Here is a 27625-nt window from a genome sequence, read left to right on the forward strand (position 1 = left end):
GGAGAACATTAAAAACAGTATAAAAATTGATACATAATAAAACACAATAATTGTATGCCTATCCCGAGCAATTTCATGATATAGTCAGAAGAAACAGGACTCAGATAAACTGATCCAAGTGTCATGTAGGGCTCTCTAGGTAGTCACATGGTGGCTAAATTAGTAGACCAGCGAAATACTGTGGACATAATATGCCATATTTTTCAGTGTGTAAGACACATCCCCCCCCAAAAAAATGGGTAGAAATGTCTGTGTCTCAGAGCAAATGTTGCTCACCCATCAGCCCTCACCCATCAGCTTCTGCCTCCCAGCAATTTGTCTCTTTGCAACAATCATCCTGGTCAGCTTCAGCACAGCCTGATTTAGCCTGTAGCTGATTTGTGACTGGATCTGCCTCCAGGAATACTGCCTATCAGCTGTTCCACGCTGTGGACATTGCCACTGTCACCACCAATTGCTGCTGCCGCCTATCGCTGCCCCATTTTCGGCCTCTGTGTGCCCTACTTTGGCCTGTTCCAGTTCGCAGGGATAGGTGGCAATCCCCATCACCTGGAATAGGCTGAAACAGAGCACACGGGGCCAAAAATGGGGCGAGTGGAGGCCAAAACGGTGCAGTGGTGATGGGCCTGAAGGATAGAGCTGAAAGTGAATCCCTGGGCTCTGTTCCTGTGCTACAAAATGTGTGCATCATTCAAAACGAGCCTTTTGGTGTTAAGGTGCTGGACTATAAATTCGGAGACCGTGAGTTCTAGTCCCATTTTAGGCAGGAAAGCCAGCTGGGTGATTTTTGGCCACTCACACACCCTCAGCCCAACCCAACTCAGAGAGTAGTTTTGTGAGGAAATAGGAGGAGGAAGGAGTATTAGATATGTTCGCCATCTTGAGTTACTTAAAAAGCAATAAAGGCAGAGGTTGTTTTTTTAAAGCCCCTAAAAAATAAGTAAAGATGTTTTAAATCCTTGTTCCTTTGGAACACCATGTACTTGAGGCTTTCCAAGTTCATCTCACTGGAATGCAGCCAAGTTAAAACATTCTGACAGAATGTCAGGAAAGGAGCTCTTTTGAACTGAGCTCCAAGCTTTATTGGGTACACCCATAAGGCAAACACAGAGCACGAACTGTTCTATTATTTTATTCTACACCTTTCTTAATTATACCAGTAGTGCAAAACTGGACGACTTCATAAATATGGTGACAACTCTATTTTCTTTCTAAAAGAATTTTGGAATTCATTGCCACCCATCCCAAAGTTCATCTCAATTTCATTTCTGTATCTGTGTAGCCACTCTGTGCGTCTGGTAAATTGAGCTGCACCTCGTGCCTTGTAATCACAATTCACTAGGCAGAAAAAAGTGCTACCAGACTCTTTCTGATCGTCTGCTAGGAAAAAGTTAGATTGGAGTTTGAGGTGACCCTTTATGTGCAAAGGAGGGTGTGAGCAACGTGCAGTGTAAAAATGCATATAGATTTCTCTTTTTCTCTGCAAGGTTCTTCTTTTGAGCAGTTTAGCCAGCAGGAACAGTCTTCTAACTCTCAGAGCACGTTGCTTCCTGATTTTAGCAGGAATCTCTGCAGGCTTTACTGATTGATACATCCTGTATGTAAGAACTCTGAAGACACATTGTGTGTAGCTTTTTAAGAGCATGAAATGGCTACCACGCCAAGTTTCAGTTAATAATGAATCCCAGGTGCTTTCAGTGAAGGTTGTTGCCTTGAAAGTATCCTTGGTTGGTTGCTACTCGGATTTACTCCATCTGGCAGGACCAAACACTTTGGCAGCCACTAGTCAGTTTCTCATTGCTACCTTCTCCAGTATTTAAGGCATGGGAGGAGGGGTCATCTTGCCTTTTTCTCTTCTTCCTTTGAATGTTTTTGAATGATTGAAACCAACATTTTCAGACTTCAGCAGCCTTAAACGAAATCTGCCTCCCAACCACCACAAGACCTTTGGAACAGGAGAGGTTCCTTTAATTTCCCTGGGATGATTGAATTGTCTGAATTCTGATGGGGAGCCAAGGCAAGGTGGCACAGAGACAGTGAAATAGCACTGCAGCAGACAGAAGAATTCCTTTTACTCTTACAACAGATAGAGTTGCTGTCCATCAGAACACTTATACTTCATGTGCTTCTTGATGAGCTCTTTCCGTCTGATTCCACTGCTCTTTTATCTCCGGGTCCCGTCGACCAAACAATGCCGTTTGGCGGGCCCCAGGGGAAGAGCCTTCTCTGTGGCGGCCCCGGCCCTCTGGAATCAACTCCCCCCAGAGATTAGAATGGCCCCCACCCTCCTTGTCTTTCACAAATTAATCAAGACCCACCTTTGTCGCCAGGCATGGGGGAGTTAGGATATTCCTTCCCCTAGGCCATTACAAGTTATGTATGGTATGTTTGTGTGTATGTTTGGTTTTTTATAAGGGTTTTTAGTTGTTTTATTAAATTGGATTGTTACATGTTGTTTTTTATCATTGTTGTTAGCCGCCCCGAGTCTGCGGAGAGGGGCGGCATACAAATCCAATAAATAATAATAATAATCTCATGGAGGATGTGAGTCTCTCCATTTTGGGGAGACACCTCAGAGAACTGCCATCTTGATTTCCCTCCAGAAGGCCTTCCATCAGCATTGTCTTCAAAAGTGCCTAAGGTGGAAATCGGTGGCATTCTTTAGCTGAATTAATCATTTTCTTCAAAGCAGGAAATTGCCTCAAAGAGAAGCATTGACACTCATGAATTAGGGCTGGGTGGAGATGTCTTCTCAAGATCTAAGCATGTGCCCCAAGCACTGATTTTTTCATTCTTCTGTCACCAGGATTAGAGGAGGAAAATGTTTATGAATTGGGCTCAGTGGATCCCCTGAAGCAGTACACACATGGCATCTTGCACTGAGCAGATGGTGGAGCCCTTTCAGTTTTATAATTTTAATTGTGTTTATTTCTGCAATCTATCTGCCACTCATTTTTAGCACATTTGACTATGTGCCATCAAGTCATTTTCAGCTTCTAACAGCCACGTAGATTTTCTCCATAAAGATATGTGCCTAACCTTCTTTGTGGATTTTCACTGTAATTGTGTCCATTCACCTTTGCAGATGATCATCCTTTGTTCCCAGTTTTTCCAACATTACAGACTTTTTGTTGAGGTTGAGCAGCTTGCAATAATACAAAAGTAAAATAAAATTGAAAGTAAATAATAGCCCATCCAAAAACTAACTTTTGAGAACAGCCACTTCTGCCAATTTTCTGAATACTAGCAGGGTAGGTGCTGACCTGAATTTGGTGGAGCACTATTCAAAGAGTGGGAGAGCCCAGAAAAACATCCTCTGCTGATCTTTTGTGTTGGCGGTCAGTTAAGGATGACTCTAAAGATAACTTCTCTGCTAAAGTTTACTGGACAGGCAGAAACCAATGCAAGCAGCAGTCCTACAGATTATTATTGAATTATATATATTGTAAAGGTAAAAATTAATGGGTTGAATTGAAGCCATCCGGAAAATGTTGCATGTTTCACAGCAGCAGTGTTATTCTGTGAGTACTGCTTCATGAAAACCATTGGTCCAATTATTCAAATTTATTTATTTATTAGATTTGTATGCCGCCCCTCTCCGCAGACTCGGGGCGGCTCACAACAATAACAAAAAACAATGTATCACAAATCTAATATTAAAAAGTCTCTAAAAACCCCTTATTTTAAAAAAACAAGACACACACACAAACATACAATTCATAAATTATATAGGCCAGGGGGAGATGTCTCAGTTCCCCCATGCCTGACGGCAGAGGTGGGTTTTAAGAAGTTTGCGAAAGGCAAGGAGGGTGGGGGCAATCCTAATCTCTGGGGGGAGCTGATTCCAGAGGGTCGGGGCCACCACAGAGAAGGCTCTTCCCCTGGGTCCCGCCAGACAACATTGTTTAGTCAATGGGGCGTGGAGAAGGCCAACTCTGTGGGACCTAACTGGTTGCTGGGATTCGTGCGGCAGAAGGCGGTCCCGGAGATATTCTGGTCCGATGCCATGAAGAGCTTTATAGGTCATAACCAACACTTTGAATTGTGACCGGAAACTGATCGGCAACCAATGCAGACTGCTGCATTCTGGATCCATTGTAGTGTTCAAGGGCAACCCCATGCAGAATAGTTCAGTCAAGAAATGACCAAGACATGTGCTGTATGAAGTGTCTTGGTTGAACTGTGATTAAAGTATTTCAAGCTTGAAATCTGCTAATCAAAGTTAATAGGATCCTTAGTAGAGCTACAGTATTTCAGTCAACAGCCAAAATATGTTGTACTTGTATGGCGTTCAAAGCATTTCTTCCAAATTATTTTTGAACTGTGCATGTCCTAATTGATTTTGGTGCTTTTTGGACAAATGAAACTAAACCCAGAGTTATATCCCTTCCTGATAAAATCTTATACACATACAAAATCAAATTATTTTGTCTAGATCCAGCTAGCTATTGTTCTAAGTCAAATACAAGTTTTCACTTTGTAAGATGTATTGCTGATTAGCAAATATTTTATTTGTTAGATTTAGGAATGTTTGGCTGTCATAATAATTTTTTCTTTCATTATCAATGAAATGGTATTTCTAATTGTTTTTATATCGTAGGAATGAATCAAATGTGCGAAGGATGCATACTGCTGTCAAGCTCAATGGAGTTGTGCTAAACAAGTCACAAAATGCCCAGCTGGTATTATTGAACATGCCTGGACCTCCCAAGAACAGACATGGAGATGAAAACTGTATCCTTCTTTAATGAGTGAAAAAAAAAACTTTAGACAAACTTTAAAACTTTGGCCTAGTCAATTTATAAAGCAAAAATGAAAAGTCTGTAACTGATTAATATAACTATTCTTCTGGAAACTTATTGTGATATTATGTAATCGGATGAAAAGAATGGAAGTGCAAGAAACAGACAGGCAAACCTATTAGCAGGGAAAATAATATGTTTAATGACAAATTAAAATTGCATCTGAATATTTTCTTATCAAATAATTTTAACATAACCTCAAAATACAGATACACTTTCTTTTATGAAGTATAAAGGAGATATTAATTTCTTCTCAGGCTCGTTTGTATAAATATAGAAAAGAAAATAATATACAGCATCAATAGCAGGTTCTCTTATTTTTCACTGCGTGAATATGTTTTAAAGATGGCACTTTGATAATTATGGCTAAATATTGGTGGGGTTTATTTTACTCTTTAAATTACAATATTTCCCTCTCGTCTCAGGGAAAGTATAACATAGCTGCATTGATGTAATCATACAATATTACATGATTTGTTTTCCTTTTCCCTTGTTTTCAGAGAGGTTAAAAGCAAATTATAAATAGCATATCACATATATAATATTATATCGTTTTAGTATTAAATTCGGAGTCAGATGGAGAGAGAGGAAGGGAGATAGAATTGAATTGTAAACTGCCCAGAGTCATGGGCTGCTGTAGTAATTGAATAGATAGGCAGGCAGTTAATAGGAAGAACTGGAGCTGATTGTAACCTGTGAAGCTTAGGAAGAATGAGGGTTGGAGCTGATTGTAACCTGTTAAGCATGAGGAATTGAGTAATATTATCTTTGCTTTGGACCTTTTTAATATTACTTTTTTAATTGCACAAGGTGCTTTCAAATTTATTTCCACATTCAAGCAGCAAAAGTAAGTATGAATCTTCTTTGTATGAATCTCAGTTTCATGGCTTAATGTAGATTTGAAAGTTCTGTCTGACTCTTCTTGCTTAACCCAAATTGTGCATTTTATGAGAAAGAATATCATGGAATGTCTTATAGATTTCATGCATTCCTTACAACCTTGACTGATTTAACAACCAGACATGGAGTTTTTGGAAGTTTTGACAGAAGGCTTGAACAGAGTGCTTCTGGTGCGAGGAGGAGGACGTGAAGTGATCACCATTTACTCCTAGTAATTTTACATTAGCAAATGTTGGAGTAAAAATTTTTGGCCTAGACTGACGTTTCTAGTGTGCAGAATACAACATTTACAGTTGAATATTATTCTCTCTCCTGTTTATTACATAGATGTTTAAAGTTTGTTTTTACTGAAGAAATGGGGATGTATATATTTTTATATTGTTAATGTAGAAAACCAGGAGACTTATTTTTGTCCTTCACATGAAGATGGGACAGTGAATATGGTCATAGAGCCTATATACAGAAAAGTGTTTTTGTTTTTTTTAAATATAGGAACACGTTTTAGTATTTTTTAAAAATAATGATGGGTTAAATGGGTTAGAAGAAATAAACAAAAAAAGTGGGGTGGGGTCTCCATGAATTGTTTTATAAATGTCTACAATTGTCATTTCACTACTGACCTTGCTGAGTTACAAACATTATCCCCCATATCTTTTCTCTTTAGTTCTGTGCTCTTATTTACGTATCAATTTGTGTTTATTTACGTATCAATTTGTGAAATGTCTAGCACTGTATTTTTATGAAAAAAAGTAGTTTAATAAAAATAATTTAATTTAGTCACCACAATTATTTAACTATTTGAAAGTGACACCTCTGAGTTTTATTTATTGACCCTTAAGTTGTTTCATTAAAAAGCTGGTTTAAAAAGATCCAAATTAAGATTGCATTCTATAATACATATTCACTTGTTGAATAATCTCATGTTTTTAGGAGAGAACAGTAAAAAAATTAGTAAAATAAAATCACATGTGAAGTTCCAGCAATCAAGTTTAGTTGCAGTAATTGCATCAACCATCTGTTGGATGACTCAACTAAGCAAACTGCTAGAAAAGAACAAAAGGAGGTTATTCTGGCCAATACACAAATGTGCATAGCACATCCTACTAGGTCAAGGAGTGGAAAGCACCTACATAGATCAGCCACTTAAACAACCAAAAGGGATTTGTTTTAGCCTGCCAAAAAAAACCAACAAACCACTATCTGTTGGGGTCTACACAGTCTCTATTCTACCCTTGTTGGTCAGACTACTTACCCAAGATTCAGACATTCCCAAAGTGGGAAAGATGAAAACATGTGGATTGGTATATTACATCAGTCCGTGAGCACTGAAGGGGTCTAAAGTATGACTACTGGCAGTTGGAACTGTCTCCCACAAGAAGGTTCCATACATTTTTGAGCCATTTCTTAGAATAGTTGGTTTTTTCTGAATTCCTCAAGATATTTTTCCATCCTACTTCATTTTTCTATTATCTTTGTTACTGTCTTTCCAAGGATGAAGACTCAAATGATTCCTAACCTTCACTTGGTATTAATTTATCCACTATTATAGTGAACTTCAGTTTGTTGAATGTTTCTGTCAAGACTCCACTGCAATAGGATTACAGTACTATTTTTAAAAATATAAAATGGGGACATAGCTTTTATATATCTACTGCACATTAGTGAATTATTAAATGGAAATATCTGTAAGTTACATTACAATTTCCACAAATGTAATGGCTCGTACCTTTTTATCACAGAACTAAGTACTGTAATGAGAAACTTAACAATAGCTTCATTCACTATAATTTGTTCACTGTTTCCCTAGTTTATTTTTGTAGCTTAAAATTGATAGTTGCTGGGCAGTCATTAGGGATAATCTAATTACTTATTGATTGCCCATAATGAATTTCACGGTTATAGTTACACGGTGTTCCATGTAACTCCACAAACATTTAGAAAATTGCTCTTTCAAATGACCTTAATAGGTTGTTTTGAAATACAGTATATCATTTTAGAATCACCGAGTTTGGCTAATCACTTTGGAAAGGCAAAGGAATTTCAAAGTTATTTGGAATAATTGTTTGCCTGAAGAAATAAAATGTTCAGAAGCATATGCTAATAGTAAAACATATGCTTTGTGAGAAGAAAATCCCAGATTTAATTGCCATGATCCCCAGGTAGAGAAAGAAAAATCTTAACTTTTCCACAACCAGTCCCATTAGAAAGGGAATACTGTACATTCTAATTCAGTTTTCCACTTGAAGGTATTTGATTGGAGTCATTAAAATATGCACTCCCTTTTTCCCCTTTGGATGTTTGTCATCTAGATCTTCACTATCAATAATAATAATAATAATAATAATAATAATAATAATAATAATCACGATGCTGTGGCACAGATGATCCACTGGAACTTGTGCCAGAACTACCATCTACCAGTGGCAAAGAACTGGTGGGATCATAAGCCCGAAAAAGTGGTCAAAAATGAGCAAGCAAAGCTACTGTGGGACTTGCGACTTCAGACTGAGCGAATTCTGAAGCATAACACACCAGGCATCCTGATTGTGGAGAAAAAGAAAGTATGGATCATCGACATCGCAATCCCAGGGGACAGCAGAATTGAGGAGAAGCAGCTAGAGAAATTAGTGAAATACGAAGATCTAAAAATCGAGCTGCAACGACTCTGGCATAAGCCAGTGAAAGTGGTCCCAGTGGTACTTGGCACGCTGGGCACAGTGCCAAAGGATCTCAGCGGACATTTGAAAACCATCGGAATTGACAAAATCTCCATCTGTCAATTGCAAAAGGCCACTTTACTGAAATTGGCAAACATAATTCGCCGCTACATCACGCAGCCCTAAGTGCTTGGGAAGCGCCTGGCTGGTGATGAAATACGAAATCCAGCATAGTGATCTTGTTTGCTGTGTTGTATTGATATTATAATAATAATAATAATAATAATAATAATAATAATAATAATAATAATAATAATTTTAAAAAAAAATTAGATTTGTATGCCACCCATCTCCGAAGACTCGTATCATTGGTAATATGGTGGGGGTTTTCTCTATTTAAAAAAAGAATATGTTTTTTTATTTGAAAGGAGTCAAAAGGGAACCCTGGGCTTCTGGATAATACTCATTTGACTCCACTTGTTTCTCATTTTAATATGTCATAGCTTGTTATCTTTGCTCTGCTGGCAATGGTTGGACTTTATCTGTTTTATCTGTCACTCGCTACATGTCTTGTCTGTGCAGGTGACTTCTATTACTACCTGAAAGTTCTTCTAGATAAGCTGTAATTTCAGTGAAAGTATCATACTGAAAGGGGAAATTAATCATACCTTTGCAGAGATGTTTTGCTTGGTCAATAAGCTGATAATATTTTGAGGAGCTTTTAGGAATACAGTGATACCTCGTCTTATGAACTTAATTGGTTCCGGGATGAGGTTTGTAAAGTAAAAAGTTTGTAAGACGAAACAATGTTTCCCACAGGAATCAATGGAAAAGCGATTAATACGTGCAAGCCCAAAACTCACCCCTTTTGCCAGCCGAAGCGCCCGTTTTTGCACTGCTGGGATTCCCGAGGCTCCCCTCCCTGGAAAACCCCACCTCCCCGGACTTCCGTTGCCAGCGAAGCACTCGTTTTTGCGATGCTGGGATTCCCCTGCAGCATCGCAAAACACCGAAGTCCGGAAATGGTGTTTCCCATGGAGGGGAGCCTCAGGGAAATCCCAGCAGCGCAAAAGCGGGTGCTTCGCTGGCAACAGAAGTCCAGAGGCGGGGCATCCCAGTGGCGGCAGCTTGGGTTTGTAAGGTGAAAATAGTTTGGAAGAAGAGGCAAAAAAAGCTTAAACCCCAGGTTTATATCTCGAAAAGTTTGTATGACGAGGGGTTTGAAAGACGAGGTATCACTGTAATTCCTAAGGATAGAACAGTTGGCCTGAAAAACTGATGACATTTACAGTACTTAGCAACTTCTCAATAGTATGCTGTGTTCCCAAAAATGAAAAAAAGAAAAAATGCTCAAAGCTATGTTAGCTATTCTTCCTCTGGAATTAGTTGACAGAAGAAAAAAAATCTTAGTGGCTTATCATAAATATGGTAAATATGGGTTGTTGATGGAGGAATCAAATGTACATAGCTCAATAGACATTCCAATTGGTGGAATGATATTGTTTTCATTCTCTTGAGCTTTTTTCTTTGGGATACACAGAGAGATTTTTCAAATGGGTTCTGACACCCTTCTGGGGAAGCATATCCTTGCACCCATATCTATCAATTGTGCTGAAGCAAAAATTTCAAGAATTCTGACTGAGCTGATTATTTTTTCTTCAGAGAATTTTCTGCAATTAAAAAGTAAATGCTTATGTATAAAGAGCAAACAGCACTATTTCTATTTCAACTGTGCTAGCAAGTCTTTGGGTTTAAGGTAACTTAGGAATGCCCAGTTTTGAGGCATTAACTCTTAGTTGTCAGGATTTGATACCACAGGATAAGGCATGATCATAATCTACATTTTCAAAGATATTATTCTGACTGGAACACTGGTCTTAGATGATATTACACTAGAATTTCCAACTCTAGATCCTTTAGTATGTTAATTTTCCTAATATTCTCATTGTGTGAGAATGTTGCAATCTTACTAAAAATTGTAAAATCTCTCTTGAAGGAGGTGGATGATCCAGAAATATGTAATATAAATAAATAGGGTTTACTTTTACTCCTCAATTTTTACATGTTTTATTTAGGTAGACTTAGTGTGAACAAAAAGTCATATTCATTTTCACCTTTTCCACGTTTTTACACTCTTCTTGTTAAGTTTTACTTGACAACTCTATTTATACTTCTGTCAGAAGTGCCTACCTTGAACTTTTCTAAAGATTTTTGAAGTAGTTTATTGGAATCCAGTCTCTCTCTGTGCTAGTTTGCTTAATGCATATAAGGTGTGTTAACTCTTATTACTGTGAAATGTACTTAGATTAAAAAGAAACATTCTATGATGAGATGTTAAGCCTTGTAATTAACATATTGTGATTATTAAGCCTAGTAAACATCCCTACACTGTGAAGATTCTGATGTAGAGCAAATATTTATTTTTCATTTTAAACATTTATATACTGTATTTTTCAGAGTATAAGACACACCTTTTTCCTCCCTAAAAGAGGCTGAAAATTTGGGTGCATCTTATACTCAGAATGTAGCTTTTTCGAAGCTTTTTCCCCAGCCCTAACTAGATGCTAACGATCTTCCCGGCTTCCTACTCCCTCTGAAAAAGGATTTTTCAGCCGTAATCAGGGGATAAAATAATGTGCTGAAGCTAAACAGACTAAGTATGCTAGCCAGACCTGGTAGGTACATTCCCCCCCACCCATTTTCCTCCTCCAAAACTAAGATTCATCTTATACTATGGTGCGTCTTATACTTCAACAAATATGGTAGTTTCCCATCTTATACTGAAATCTGGCAGCTTCCAGTCAAGAATTGGAACAATATCAATAATAAAACCACCTTAAAATCATGAACATTAAAAACAAAAACCTAGCACTAAATGAAAAATCTATGACATATAGTCACCTCATCCCATCCCAGGGCTTGGAGGAAAAGCAAGGTGTTCAAAACTTTATAGAAGGCCAGACAGATATTTCAGAGGACAAAATGTGCCATAGGACAAGGGCTGCTGCAGAAAAGACACATTTTCTAGTTCTCATAAGTTGTGAAGTTTAAAGGAAGAGACTAAGAACATGTCCACCCAATCTAATCTGATAAGGCGGGTGGCTGTCCTTAGGGAAAGGCAGTCCTACAGATAACCTGGCAATGCACCATAAGAGGGCAGAGGTCTTCAAACTTGGCAACTTCAAGCAGTACTGGCTTCCATATTCCTTTCGGGTACAATTCAAAGTGTTGGTTATTACTTTTAAAACCCTATATATGGGGTCCTCAAACTTAGCAATTTTAAGACTTGTGGACGTCACCTCCCAGAATTCTGGGAGTTGACATCCAGAAGTCTTAAAATTGCCAAGTTTGAGATCTCCTGATGTAGGGTTTTAAAAGTAATAACCAACACTTTGAATTGTACCCAGAAGGAATATGGAAGCTAGTACTGCTTGAATAACAAAGGTGTTACAAGGGTAAACCTAGGGCCACCTATCACTGTATCCACTGCCACATTTTGAATCAGACCATGTACACATTTTCTAATGTGACAGTACTTACCAGCTCTTGCTCATCAGCCCCTCAGATTTAGGACAAAAAAGTATCTTGCTTTGAGGTGATTATGTGTTTTAACTTAGTATGCAACATCTCCACGATAAGAACCCATTTTAATTGATATCTTACTTTAGTAAGGACCAGTTTTCATCATGCTTGCACAATGAAATAAATGGCCTAATTGCTAAATCCAAATATATATTTTAAAGCTTGAATCATATAATAAAAATCAAGCTCTGATACATATGCCAGCAGCTGTTAGCTTGTACCAAATGTTTGCATATTTGTGAAAGCAATCTTTTTGTAGCTGGGGTAACAGAACAATTTTTAAATTGCAAATGGATATGAAGCTGTTCTTTGCCCATCTTTAAAAGATGTTTTTTATGCCTCAAAGGAACTAAAAAATAAGGAAATTCATGGCCCAATTGCCTTGTACTGTATTTTGCTCTATATGCAGTGGCAGTGTCTCTAGAACTGGATCTTGTTGCTTAATATGAGAAAATTAATTCCGCTCATGCAATATAATTGTAATTTAAAAGCAGAATTAAAATATCCAAAAACAAGGATACAGTAGACTTTATTTAATTTGAATTTAGTAGCTGCCCAATTCCTATGGATTTAAGACTCACCTTCTACTCTTTTAAAATATAACTGAACAGAATTTTTGTGTTCTTCCTTTATTGCACTGATAATCTGAAAAAAAGTTGCAAAGTGATTCCTAAAGTTTAACTGAGCATATATTCAGGGAAAGGAGATGCTATAATGCAGTGTTTCCCAACCTTGGCAACTTGAAGATATCTGGACTTCAACTCCCAGAATTCCCCAGCCAGCATTCGCTGGCTGGGGAATTCTGGGAGTTGAAGTCCAAATATCTTCAAGTATCCAAGGTTGGGAAACACTGCTATAATGGATGCCAACTATGAAATTCCTGAAGTGTTTCAAGCAGCAGCAGAAATAGCCACACTTAATTCTTGAGAGGCTACAGGGTTTGCCTGAACTGCTTTCTTATTTAGAAAAAAGAAAGAGGGAAAGATTTTTCAAGTCACCCTCAACCTTTCTTAATTTGTGCTACACTTCTATTTTTATTCATCCCCTCCTTGCTTCAGTTAAAGAGGAGCAGTGGGAGCAGTGCACACTAGTGTGCATACGAGTCACAAGGAGGATAATCCAATAACTTTTTCTCCTGTCTAGATGAACAATATTTGGAAAAGTTGTCCTGATTTTAGAGATGGTGGGGGAACCTAGATTTTGCACTCCAACATCAGTGGAAATATTTGTTTATGAAGCTATAAGTTCCCCTAGAACCTTGATAGCAAACCTGTGGGAACCCTATCAGAGGCTACACAAGACTTTGCCATGTTTCAGCTCGTGTGCATATGTGCACTGGCCAGCTGATTTTAAGCCTTCCCTGAAGCCCCAGAGGCAAAAAAATCCCCAACAGACAAACCGGAAGTTAGGAAAAACACACTTCTAGTTTGCCATTGTGCTGGCTTTTTTGCACTCCAGAGGGTTCAGGGAAGCTTCCTGAAGCCACTGAGTGCAAAAACTAGCACAATGGACAAAGGGAAGTGCATTTTCCAAACTGCCGGTTTGTCTGTTGTGTTGTTTTTTGTACTTCAGAGTGCAAAAAATAGCACAATGGTAAACCAGAAGTGCATTTTCCCAAACTTCCAGTTTGCCTGTTTGGGCATTTTTTTCACCTACTAGGTTTCAGAAAGACCTGTATACATGCGCAGGGGGGAGATGGAAGGGGTGTAGGCACGTGCATGCATGCTAGCACACCCACATGTAGCTCTTTTGGCACATGAACCAAAAAGGTTTGCCATCACTGCCCCAGAACATCCTAAATTACACATGTACAAGTAGGACTTTAAAAAAACACACCACACACTACAGAACTCAGATGTAATAGGTTATTGAAGAGAATCCATAAACATATCCTGATGTTTACTGAATTAGAAAATTATCAGTGCGCTGCAATTAATTTCTGCAACATTGACAGGAACGATGAAAATTGCTTCTCCTGTGACTTGAAATATGTATGTTAAGGAGTTGTTTTTTGTCCTTTTTCATTTTGTAGTTCATTCTATTCTCTTAAGCAAAAGTAACAAATGCAAAGACCAAAATATCCTGGGATATCTTTGATCCTTAATGAAACTTAAACTCCCCACAAAATCTGTGTATCAGCCATTTGGGAAATAATTACCACACATTCTGTCTAACATAGTTACACATTCTTTTTTATTTGGTACCATTCTTATTTTTACAGTGTGTAGAAACATACAGTACATATGAAACTGCTTTCTCCTTATACAGTCTGTCTCTTCTGCCTTCCACTGCAGTTAAGTCACCCATATCAATATGGAAACACTAATCCACTTTGAAATTGTTGAACCACTGAATGTGAAGTGTAGCATTACCTCCTTACAACTACTACTCCTTGGCTCTGAAAGTTAAATGCTATTATCGGGTACCTGAGAAACTAAAAAACACCAGAACTTTCAGCCAAAAACATGTTGGTCATGGGAAAAAGTGTCTGAACAATCTTGGGCAGGGTGTAGGAGAAAGAGCAGAAGGAGCATATTTTTTCTATTAAATATGATTGAAAAAAATAAATTTTATAACGCTCAAAAAAGAATATCTCATGTCTATACCGAGGTAGATGAGTCTCAGAGTTTTGATAATCAAACAGCATGAGCAATTGGCAAAGCTCAACAACATTACAATCTAGAATATAGCAAATTTTAGGGAATTTTTTTGCATAATTGATATAGTCATGGAACACTGCATATATTGATACAAAATGTGTATACTTGGATTACACTAAGTCATCAGTGTTAGAACTAAAAAACGGAAGCAGATTAAGAAACTGCATCATAATGGGTTATTCTAAAGCAAAGTCTTTTGAGAGTTGACAGAAAACAATATCTTATTTAAAGGTCATTAACTCAGGTCATTAATGAGCATCTGCAGCAGCTCTGCGTGAAAGCACCAATTCTGGATTATTATTATTATTTTACATTGCAATGAACATTCTAAAGTTGAAGCAAGTTCTCTTATTAAACTGATGCAGCTAAAAGAATACATTTACAAACAGGCCCTTTACAGATTTATTTTTATTTTCATTCAAAGGATCTCACCACAATACTATCTGATTATAAGCCTCTGAAACAGAATAGAACATGCATTGGTTGAATAAACCAACAATAAGTATCTCAAACGATTGGTGGCTTAGGATACCATGACTCCTGTGTGTTCTCCTTCCAGAGACACATTTATGCTGAATCCTACTGTATTCCTAAATGAAAGTACCCCTTTCATCCACAGAAGGGCCAGTCTACAAGCTAGTCACTATTTATGAGTAAGAGCCTAATGATCTTTTCTAGGTGGGGCAAAGGTGAATTCCCTGAAGCTCTGCCACATTCCTACCTAGAGTTGTCTCCATATTTTGTCTTGCAAAGAAATATCTGATTCTCTGCAGTTTATGATAATCAATTTTTCCAACAAACCTACCTGGATGAAAGGGATCACCGGGGGGGGGGGGGAGGAGAAACCTGTTTGGATAAAAGTATAGTGATAGGAGGAAAAACAATTAACGATTATCTGCTGATGGATTTGTTCATGCCCACAATTCACCTACTTCATGCAACAACCGGATATCTCTTATAAGTCAAATAATGAGATTTACATTTTGTAGTTGTCAATGTACATAAAAATAAAAACAGAACAAACCTGTTGAGAAATTAATGTAATTAAATTGGGGAGATGGTGTTTCTATCATCTTTTAATGTTGAAATGTAGCACCTGTTAAGGTAAATGTCAATTTGAATACATATTATTAGCAGAGGATCAGATGATAAGGATGCACCCACTGTAAGTAAAAGAACAGAATATATATATAAAAATACACTGCTCCAAAAAAAAATAAAGGGAACACTTAAACAGAATATAACTCCAAGTATTCAATGAGAATATTTCATTCATTCATTCAGATCTAGGATGTGTTATTTGAGTGTTCCCTTTATTTTTTTGAGCAGTATATATTCATATTCTTCTGTAATTTAATCAAAGCACATCTCTTCACATATAGATTACATTTTCCCCTTGGGATTGCAGATTGTCCAGAAGAGTTTATCAATCATCAGGCAAACTCTGTAGGATAGCAAGTGTAGGATAGCAGAAGTCTGTCATGACTGACTTTCCTGTAAAATATTGGTAAATGCTGAGTCCTACAACAACTTTCTCCAACCAGGCACCCTACAAAGTACCACTACCATAATACATAGTAAGAATGGGGATAATGGGAGTTTTAGAAAAAAAATACATTTGAATAACGGAAGGTAGGAAAAGAATGTCTTAACACATGCTGCTTGCTTTGGTGGGTTGGCAGATAAATCCAACTGATTAATTTGGCATGTCCAAATAGAAACCAAACCTTGGGCTGGACCCCAAACTTTCTGCAAAATACAATTCTTCAAGGTACCTTCAGTATGGAACCACCATTCTACATCTCCAACATGAAAGGAATTGCTCTTTCCCTGCCATAGTGACACCACCTCACCAGCAGATGTTTGACATTTTAAGCTGGCTGCTTTAGATCCAAGAGAAGGGCATCCTCTTTTGTCTCTGACTTGATTAGGTTCTTCTCAGAAGGAATCATTGCTTTCTCATCTGCTTGAGAAAGGTGTTTGGATCCATCCTCTTTGTCCTTCTTCACTTTCATTATCACTTCAGTGTAGGAAATTTCTTCAGTGGCTGGTTCAGCTTCCCTATTTTCTGTTGCTGTTTCAGTCCCAGATTCTTGGGTTCCTTGTTGGCCTTCAGCCGCTGGTTGCTCCTTAGTTTTCCTATACTTTTTCAAATTCTCCTTAATTGGTGCTACGTTGGCAATGTTTTTCTTGAACCGTATCCCAGTCTGTCTCAGCCTCTCTCCCGATTGCCTTATTCGTTCCCTTCTCTCGGGTGTTACTATTCGAGTACGAAGCCTATCCACCTTATTGCCAAAATTTTGCCTTGTTTTCTGAAGGTTCTCTCTTGAAAATGCTTTTTTGATGTTGTTGATGCGCCTCATCCCCAGTTTCTTAAAACGGGCTGTTCGGCTTTCTTCTATGTAATACTCCTCATCAGAAGAGAGATCATCGGGTGGGCAGAAGGCATCTTCTGTGCTTTCCCCTTGTGTCCGGTCTTTGACAACAGTCAGAGAAGATGGACACTGAATGTCTTCCTACAAGTAAGAACACAATGTTATGTCTCTATCACACTTCTCAAAAATGTCTCAAAGTGAATCTAGAAAAGTCCAGATATTTACTGCTTCATTCATTCTATTTTATTCTAAACATTCACAAAGATTCAGTAGCTTTAGGGCCAATCATTATTGTTGTTCTGTCCCTGTCCAAACAACTTTCTAATTGTTCATGTTAGGGGTTAGTGCAGACCATATCATTAATGAGAAATTAACCACAGAATCATATTCTCAAACTTTATTGCTCTTTCCTCATTAACAGTGTTAATTACTGTTAATATGATTCTTGATGAATGTATATTTTCTTTTATGTAGATTGAGAGCATATGCACCAAGACAGATTCCTTGTGTTTCCAATCACACTTGGCCAGTAAAAAATTCTATTCTATTCCATTCCACTCTATTCTTATTAGCACAATAACCACCCAGATTTGAGGCCAGTTTTAAACCACAGTCAAGAAGAAATCCTAACAAATCTTTAAATGTTAGTCACATATATACACACAAACATGGGGAATATATTTTCAATAGGCCATTGATGATTAACGTATTTTCCGGAGTATAAGATGCATCTTAGTTTGAGGGGAGGAAAACAAGGAAAAAAGGCCTCTGCCTCCCAGCAATTTGCCAAACAGCAAACAGCACAGGTGATATACACTGTTTGGTGTGTATTTCTGTATATGTGTGTCTGACCCATAGAAATAGGAATGAATTGGAGAAATGTACATTATGGCAGTATATTAATCCCAATTTTTTTTCTTAAATGTAGTCACACTAACTCCTCCCAATTATTTAAATAGATTTACTCCAAATATAACTAAGCCAGGGTTTAACTCAGTTGCCTTATCTTAATACCAAAACAGGACACAGTTACATTTCAGATTATACCTTTATGGATATTTAAAATTGATCTGGCTTTCTGAAAGTATTCTCTGCTATTTAAAAAAAGATACAATAGCACCGGGCCTCTTCAGATCATGCATTTATTTTTAAAAGCTTCATTTTGTTGTCTAGAACAATAATAAAGCAGTCTTTAAAAATAAGTAGTAATTTGCACATTCTATAGTCCTTTATAGTTATTGACTTACTTCCTTGCAGCAAAAGACAAACAGCCAGGGTCAGCAGTCTTGCAGCTTTAGTTTCACTTTCACTTTAGCACCTGAGCTTACCAACAACTTCAATCAATCAGCTGAGTGTTGGGAGGCTGATAATCAGTAGCTTGTGCTAATCAGGCTCTGCTGCTGTTTGCTACAAGGAGGTAGGCAGAGATCAAAGAATGGGGAGACGGGGGGCTACATTTAGTGTATAAGATGCACCCAAGTTTTCGCCCTCTTTTGGTGGGTAAAAAGGTGCGTCTTATATGCCAAAAAATATGGTAAGTACATTCAAGAATATATGAAGAGTAAAGATGAGCAAGTAATCACAATCAAAACCAAAAACAAACCTAATGGGGATTGTACCTGTGGAGAAAAACAGAGCAGCAAGGCTTGGAATTCTGCAAGTGACATTCTAGCAGTGTCCAGATCATCAAAAGGTTGCAGATTTATTTATAAAAGAGCAATATGTCTTGAAAATATACTCTTTGGTTTCTCCATTTGAAAGAGAATCATTTTTCCCAACCAGGAGAATGTTGTACAGTTCCAGATCTCAGAGAGATGTAAATGTGGCAGTAGAAAGACTTGGAGAAATTTTTAATGTATTTACAAAATGAATATATTGTGCACATAAAGAGCAGTTATAATACTGTATGCAGGTAAACAAGTAAACATTACAGTTACTGTAATACAGAGGTGGGTTCCTCCAGGTTTGGATCAGTTCACCTGAAACAGTAGTGAACTCACTTGTGACATCATGATGATGTCACGGAACCGGTTTGGTTGGTGTTGGTCCATGGGCGCCATCATTTTTTTTTGGTTTTTTTTAAAAAAATCTTCTGAGTATCTGCAGAAGCCGAGTTGCCGATACTGTGCATGCGGTTGCCATCTATTTTCAGCTTTTTAAAAAAAATAAATAATTTTTTGATGTACGAATATGATGCGGGAGGAAGCAAACCAGCAAGGAAGTAATTAGAACCCACCCTTGCTGTAATGTAAAAATTAACATATCCTACCGACAACCTACTAAATATCATACTGACACCAATAGCCTCTTGTGGCCTTCCAAAACAGCCTGGTCTATACCTAGAATGGATGGTGTCTCAGTGACTAAGATGCTGAGCTTGTTGATCAGAAGGTTGGCAGATAACAGAATGAGCTCCCATTACTTGTCTCAGCTGCCAGTTTGAAATGCATTAAAAAATGCAAATAGAAAAATTGGGGCTAGTTTGGTGGGAAGGTAAAAGTGTTCCATGCTCCTTTGCTGGCCACATGACAATGGAGATGTCTTCAGAGAGTGCTGGCTCTTTGGCTTAGAAATGGAAATGTCCACTGCCCCTAGAGCCAGAAGCCACTAGCACACATGTACCGGGACACTTTTACCTTTATACCTAGAATAAACTTCTAGTCCAATCCCTTACCCTGATCGTCACATCACACCAGAAAAGCAGCTGTCCATTTTTAAAAGTCTTATGCTGATGTAGCATTACAACTCCAGGAAGAAGGTTGCTCCATTCCTTAATGGTTCTCACAGTCAGGCAATTCTTCTTTATTTCAAGTGGATCTCTACAAAACTTACACTCACTGATATTTTTCTTACCCTCAGGTGCAGAGGGAGTCAGTTCAGTCTCTTCCCACTAATATCCCTCCAGGTATTGAAAGAGTGCTATCATGTCCCCCCTTAGTCTTCTTTTCTTTAAGCTGAACATACCAGATTTTCAATTATTCAAAATTCCAAGCCCCTTACCATTCTTGTGGTTGTTCCTTTCACCTTTCCCAATTCTTCAGCATTATTGTGGTGAGCAGAAATGCTGAGCTTACCGGGTGTGGTTTGACCAACCAAACAGAGAATGCACTATCACTTGCTAAGATCCTGACACCATACTTCAATTGATGCCACTCAAGATTGCATTGGCTCTCTTGGCAGCTGTGATATACAGTTCCTTCATTTGTAATTTGCACTCTACTGAGGCACCCAGATCCTGCTCATAAATACTGCTGCTAACCCAGAAGCTGCTTAACTTTTACCTGTGCAACTGGTCTTTCCTGCTTAAATTCAGAGCTTTGCATTTTTCAATATTCTCATGCATCTGGCTCTGAGATTTGGGAACTTCCTTACATCAGGGAGAAGAAATAAGATATCCGAAAGGATGGAAGCTCCCACAGAGAATGCTTGCTTCTGTGACTGCTCCCATCAATTGTGGGGAAGGTGGCATAGAAATTTGCTCATACTAGGCAAGTACCGGTAGATTGTGTTTGAGAAAGACAGTAGCCTGAATTACAATAAGATAGTTGATAAGGCTGCTCCTAGTACATCAGCCAGAGCTGAGACTATGGTTTCCAATTGCTCTTCTTGGTGGACTTTGAGTCCATGAGCATCACAACGTATCACCCTGGATTCTGCTTGGGACCACAAGTCAACTGAAAGACAAAGTTGGCATTATTCCAGAATCATTAGGGCTCTCAAATGTAGAGGCTAAGGAAGATGATATTGATAGAAATATGTGAGCTTTGTTGCCAAGGTGATAAGGAGTAAATATGGTTTAAGTCCAGAACTTCGAGTTAACGTTTTGAAATGGTTCAGGCAAATAGTTCCCAAAGTCACAGAACTAAAAGAAGTAAGTCCTTGATTTGTGACCATTTGTTTAACGACCATTCAAAGTTCAACATTATTGAAAAAAGTGGCTTATAACAAGTCCTCACACATAGGATTGTTGCGGCATCCCCATGGTCATATGAGCAAAATGGGTGCTTGGCAACCTACATGTCAAAGAATTGCCATTAACAACTTTTCCAGAGGGTCTCCAGCAAAGTCAATGGGGAAAACTGGATTCGCTTAATGACCATGTGATTGACTGATTGATTCATTCATTCATTCGATTTTTCTGCCGCCTTTGTCCTTAGACTCAGGGTGGCTTACAACATGTTAGCAATAGCACTTTTTACAGAGCCAGCATATTGGCCCCACAATCCAGGTCCTCATTTTACCTACCTCAGAAGGATGGAAGGCTGAGTCAACCTTGAGCCGGTGATGAGATTTGAACCACTGACCTGCTCTACAATCAGCTTCAGTGGCCTGCAGTACAGCACTTTACCTGCTGTGCCACGCCGGCTCTTTTAACCATTCTGGCAAAAAATAATTGTAAAATCAGCATAACCTACTTAGTGACAAACTTCTTTAGGATAGAAGTGCAAGGTCTATTTCACAGACAGAAGCCTGGAAAAACACTAGGCCTAGACAAGATAACTATGTCTTGCTTAAAAGTCTGTGCTGACCAACTGGCCCCTATCTTCACCCAAATCTTCAACAAATCACTAGAGATGTGTTATGTTCCTTCCTGCTTCAAATGCTCTACTATCATCCCAGTGCCAAAGAAGCCATCCATCAAGGAACTGAATGACTACAGACCAGTTGCTCTAACATCTGTAGTTATGAAAACCTTTGAAAGGCTAGTAATGTCCCACTTGAAAACCATCACGGATCCACTGTTAGAACCCCTGCAATTTGCATACCGAACAAATAGATTGACAGATGATGCTGTTAATATGGCTCTGTATTACATCCTACAACATCTTGAATCTCCAAAGACCTACACTAGGGTCCTTTTTCTAGACTTTAGTTCAGCATTCAACACCATCATACCGGACATTCTTTTAATTAAACTAAATCAGCTGGCAGTACCTGAACACACTTGCAAGTGGATTACAAGCTTCCTAACAGATAGGAAGCAACAGGTGAAGTTAGGCAAAATCACATCAGATACCTGTACAATTAGTACACCCCCCCCCCAAAGGCTGTGTACTCTCAACACCTCTCTATACATCAATGACTGAATCTCAAATGATCCATCTGTTAAAGTACTGAAGTTTGCAGACAATACAACAGTTATTTGTCTTATTTGTGACAACGATGAAACCACATACAGATGGGAGGTTGAACAACTAGCCCCATGGTGCGACCGGAACAATCTAGAACTGAACACACTCAAAACCGTAGCAATGGTGATAGATTTTAGGAGAAGCCCTCCCATCCTACCACCTCTCACAATACTAGACAACACAGTATCAACAGTGGAGACCTTCAAATTTCTAGGTTCTATCATATCTCAAGACTTAAAATGGTCACCTAACATCAAAAACGTCATCAAAAAAGCACAACAAAGAATGTTCTTTCTGCGCCAACTCAGGAAGCTCAAACTGCCCAAGGAGCTACAGAGGAATAATTGAATCTGTCATCTGCACCTCTAAACTGTCTGGTTTGATTCTTTAACCCAACAAGACTGACACAGACTTCAGAGGATAATCAGAACTGCAGAAAAAACTATTGCTGCCAACCTGCCCTCCATTGAGGACCTGTATCTTCCATGAGTCAAAAAGAGGACAGTGAAATTATATACTGACCCCTCGCATCCTGGGCATAAACTGTTTCAACTCCTGCCCTCAAAATGTCGCTACAGAGCACTGCACACCAAGACAACAAGATACAAGAACAGTTTTTCCCCTGAACACCATTACTCTGCTAAACAAATAATTCCCTCAACACTGTCTGCACTATTATTACTACTAGGTTTTTTTTCATCATTCTTATCAGCCATTTCCTTCTACTTATGACTGTATGACTGTAACTTGTTGCTTGTATCCTTAAGATTTTTATTAATATTGTTTCCTCACTGCTTATTTGACCCTTATGACAGTCTTTAAGTGTTGTACCTCATGATTCTTGATGTATCTTTTTCTTTTATGTACACTGAGAGCATATGCACCAAAGACAAATTCCTTGTGTGTGCAATCACACTTGGCCAATAAAGAATTCTGTTCTGTTCTATTCTATTCTTTAGTGGTGGAGGTTCAGTCCTAACTGAGACTGCAAGTGGAAAACTACCTGTACAACACAAATCAGACTCACAAGTTTTGTTATTATATTTAGTTTCAATAAAGGTACTTTTAGCCTTCTGTGGAGTTGATTTTTTGAACTAGACTATAGTGAGACTAAAAGAACCAGTAGCCACCTTATCTTGTTCAGGGTGTAACTCAGCCTCTTTATCTCCATCCAGACCCTGCTATTCTCCTGCCAGCAATTTAGAACTTCCATTGCATTCTCCATTCAACCTGCTGATTCCCAAATGAGTATCACCTCACTGGTACCTCACCTCCAACTAGCAGTTTACTTCTTTTCAGGGGCATCTCAAAGATTTTAATAGGACAGGGACACTACTATAACAGCTTCTACTGGCGTGCTCTAAGACCCAGCTTCTCCTCATCCACCTCAGTTACAACCACTCACTCAAGGACGTGAGTATGGGATTTCAGACAACCCAAAAAGATGCTATTGAGAAATCTAGTAGAATAAGGATTATCATTACTACTCCTGTTCAAGCTCTGCCACAGGTCATCCATGAGGCTAGCCAATATGATTTAGAGCTCATAATATTGTCTAAAACCTGACTGTTGAAGATCCCAATAATCTTCCCCCAAAGAGATTGAAGATAAATCCCATACTATTTAAAGTAAGCCTCATTCAAGGCTGCTAGATTCTGCCCCCTGCAAAGAGTCACTGACTACAGCCTGGGCACAAGGATGTTCTGGAGATTAATCACTATATCTTCCATCATCTGAAAATGTTAGAGAATGAACCTGGGTCCTTGTGTTTGTGCATCACATATCCCCAGTATTTCTTAGAAGGCATTTTGCTCTTTAATGGAACATACAGCAAGAGAAGTTCAAGAAAGGTCAGCATATAATTTCAGTTCTGAAAGATTTAGAGATATTGTCTAACTTTTCACCCAAAACTCTGAGGAAAAAATGTAATTTGCTTAGTTCAGCATGCTCAGTTCTTCCAGAGAAAATATAACTATGTTGATCCTTGAACCATTACATGATAAACAAGCAAGCCAGAATTCATTTGTTTCTGACAAAAGTATAAAGTACATGATATAACAGAGTAATGTAATGGGTTTTTTCTTTTTTCAAAATTAAAAGAAAGTATATAGACCTAACCTATGCACCAACCTGAACATGAGTTGACATTCATTAATTTGTTCTGTTACTGATTTTAAGTTTGAAGTAGGGTTTCTTAAAACAAAACAATGTTAAGATTAACCAGATTTGAAATTTAAATAAGAAACATGTTTCTCCAACCCAGATTTGAAAACATAACCTTCCCTCCCAACTTCTGGGAAAGAACAAACATGAGATGCTGTAGTTTCTTGTTGCCACTAAACATGGCTTTGCTGCAAATCTCCATCCTCCACAAAATCCCCAAAAATGGCTGCTTTCAGTTAAGCAAATCATATGAACTTAATTCATATACTGTATATGCAATCAGTTTATTCCTTTCTTTACTCAAAAAAATTATGCTTGGAAACATAATTTCCAGTCAATTTCCAATTATCTATAAGAGCAATGTCTCCCAAATAGAGCAGAATATAGAAATATTGATTAAAACTGGCTTTTAAATCCTGGTTTATTTGGAAGCTATTAACCATAGCTCAACTAATAGCTCAACTGCTGTTTCCTCCAATGATACTAAGCAACTTCTTTCAAGCCTGTCAAAATCAGAACAAAGCAAATGTTAGTCTGAAGAGTCTGAACTCTTGCACAACATACAAAAATCTAAATAATATTTAAGTCAATGTGACATTCAATATTCTTGTCAATGAAGTAAGATTGTTGACCAATTGTCCAACTAAGGGGGAAAGAGAGAATAATCAATTAATTGACAACTAAGGACAATGTTTGCTGGTTTCCACCAAACTCATACTTAATGATGATCAATCACTTTTGGTGAAAGTGCTTTCAATATTAATCAACTTTCTGTCCACTATTATTCTGTGTTTTGGTACAATTTTGTTCGTTGTTGAGTTTTGGCATCTGCTAAGCATCATGGAAAATGCAAACATATTGCTAAGCCTAGCTAAGCCCATGGACCATTCAGCCACTTGGCTATTTATACCCTATCTAGCGATGATTAATTCTGCTTCCTGAATATTGGATCTTGCTCTGTGAAGAACAGACATAACTAGAGATGACATTTCTAAATTTCATAATCAACACATGCTAGCATAATTCAGAGAAAGAATATACATATACATAATTTATTGAGTTCCGCTGTTACAGCATCAACGCCCATACGTGCGAGAGGCATATACGGTAAATGTATCTAAGACTATAATTTATTGCTTTCATAAGTAAACTATACCATCCACAATAAAAATAAAAGCAAATAGTAATGCAGGTAATTTTTTTCCATGCCCCAAAACGACAGCCAAAGTCTGATGTCTTTTATAAACTGGCTTATATGGAAATAATAATTCTCATTATTTCAGTGCTATTACAGGAACAATCCGGCCAAAAGTAAGGACTGCTAAATTCATTTTTTTATTTTTTAAGGAAGAGTTTACACAAGCATCTATAATTCTCATTTTGAAAGAAACAACTCAATAGGGCTCATCACAGTAAATGAGTTGTAGCTGAAAACTATTTAGATTGGATTCTGCCCACTATTTGTTTTCAGTGCAGTTTTCAGTGAATGTGATATGTCAACTTCCTCAGAATATTAAAAAAAATATCCAAATGAAGGCATTTCATATACTTTCAAGAATTTTGATGAATGAAACAGCAATATTTTCCCACTGCAATTGTTGTTCTTTGAAAGAAATATAATATTTAAATGGCTAAAAGTGAAGCGAATGTAATACCTGATGACCTTAATGAGAAGGAAGGAGTCTGAATCTCTAACAGGATTTGGGATTCTTAAACACAGTATTGCATTTGCAATTACAATGGCCCTGCAACTAAGCACAATATTAATTATTTGGACAGAGCATACAAAATCAGTGTTATGCACAAAAATACTTTGGTTAGGACAGAATTAATCTGAATAGTAGATCACCATAATTTAAAACAACAACCATTCACTTCTTTTCCAAGTAGACACTTTGTATTTTTACCTTTATTTTCCTACCTTATTTTGAGATGTCCAGGATTTTGTTTTTATTTTATTTTTGTATACAAAAATATATTTCTTTGGAGGGGAAGGAGAATTTGGAAGCAAACTGTTGCGTGGAAAAACAGTAGAAAGATAGTATACTTATATTAAAGGCAATTGGTTAGCAAAGAAAATACAACTCAGATCTTAAAGGGGGGGAATACCACATAATTAATGGAAGCACTACACTCTTGCAAAGAATTGCTGAGGCTGAATTCTCTACTTAACCCCCTGAAAAAATAACAGGGACGACAGTCACGCCTGGAATACTAGTCATGATACCCAACTGCCTGCCTCAGATTGCCTTTCACAGATGCAACACATAGTCTTGCTGATCTACACTTAATCTTATGTTGGCTGCCTGAGAGACTTCCCGGACTAATAATAGACTGCCTGCTTTGCCACCAGTGAATTCAAGCTCCAGCACATTCAGAAGCAAAAAAATCAATGCTGGAAAACCACAAAGCATTAACACATTTTGAGATGCAGAACGCTTTAAAAAAAAACATTCTTTGGATTGTTAAGCAAACCAGAAAGTGTGAAGTCGCAATAGCAGGTAACAACAGGTGTCGTTGGATTTGGTTTTTTAAAAAGAGTTTTACCTGGTAAATGACAACACGAAACTTGTTTTTCCTCAGCATTTCTTCCTGTTTGGTCTCCACCTTCTGCACATTAACGTTCTGTTTCTCTACTCGGGCTCTTACTTCTTTGACCCGAGCACTAACTTTGCGTGTTTTCTCCAACAGCTTGTTAACTGTGTATCCTGTGTTGCCATGGGCCTGAGCCAGCTTTAGAATGTCAATCTGAATGGTCTTGATGGCGTCTTCCATTTCTCTGTGGCGCTGCTCAATCCGTTTTTGACTGGCCTGCACACTGTCTACTATGGTGGCTACCTTGTCCAGGACTCTGACAATGGTAAACGCAGCGTCTTGTTCTTCTTCATCATCTGTGATGCTCGACTGGCGATTGGAGTGGATTTTATCCATTTCCAGGGCTGCGCGATGATCCATACTGCCCGTCTTCGGATCAGTCTACGGGAGTTGAAATATAACAGCCGTTCAAACCTCAGTGGGCCAATCCTGGCACTGATGCCAGAAGGCTGCTGGACAGCTGTCTTTAAGGGAATGTTCAAAAGCAGCTTCTGAAACTCCACCCCAAGACACTTGTCAAATATTTATACCCACAAAATAGCCACGCCTGATTGTTCAAGTGCCTCCTGTAATATGAACCCTCTAAAATTAGGAAGCAGCACACTGGGAAAGGGACACACACTGAAAGCAGCACCTATAACCAATAAACTTATCTGAGTTAATCTAGAAACAGTAATGAACATAGCAAAAAACTAACCCACAGTCTGTTAAAATCCATGTTGCTCCTATTTTAAATTTAAATTGTTTTTTTCTTGCATT

At 38.1% G+C, this 27625-nt stretch overlaps 2 protein-coding genes across 3 annotated transcripts in view; one reads left to right on the top strand and one right to left on the bottom strand.

Annotated features, from left to right (window-relative positions):
* Positions 1-6506, top strand: part of SLC12A7 (solute carrier family 12 member 7) — a 130562-nt gene extending 124056 nt beyond the window's left edge. For both annotated transcript variants that reach the window (XM_070747049.1, XM_070747048.1), the window contains 2 exons: positions 4601-4734; positions 5823-6506. In XM_070747049.1, the coding sequence (XP_070603150.1) occupies positions 4601-4734; positions 5823-5914 (226 nt within the window). In that variant the 3' untranslated portion in view covers positions 5915-6506. The remainder of the gene's footprint in view (positions 1-4600; positions 4735-5822) is intronic.
* A 9895-nt stretch (positions 6507-16401) lies between these two features.
* On the bottom strand, positions 16402-27226 carry CAVIN4 (caveolae associated protein 4). The gene is made up of 2 exons (XM_070749073.1): positions 26819-27226; positions 16402-17117 (listed from the first exon to the last, which is right to left on the bottom strand). Exons 1-2 carry the CDS (start codon positions 27224-27226, stop codon positions 16473-16475), a joined length of 1053 nt encoding a protein of 350 aa, XP_070605174.1. The 3' UTR covers positions 16402-16472.
* Positions 27227-27625: the final 399 nt, after the last annotated feature.

Source organism: Erythrolamprus reginae, chromosome 3, assembly GCF_031021105.1.
Source record: "Erythrolamprus reginae isolate rEryReg1 chromosome 3, rEryReg1.hap1, whole genome shotgun sequence".
Classification (NCBI taxonomy): Eukaryota; Metazoa; Chordata; class Lepidosauria; order Squamata; family Dipsadidae; genus Erythrolamprus; species Erythrolamprus reginae.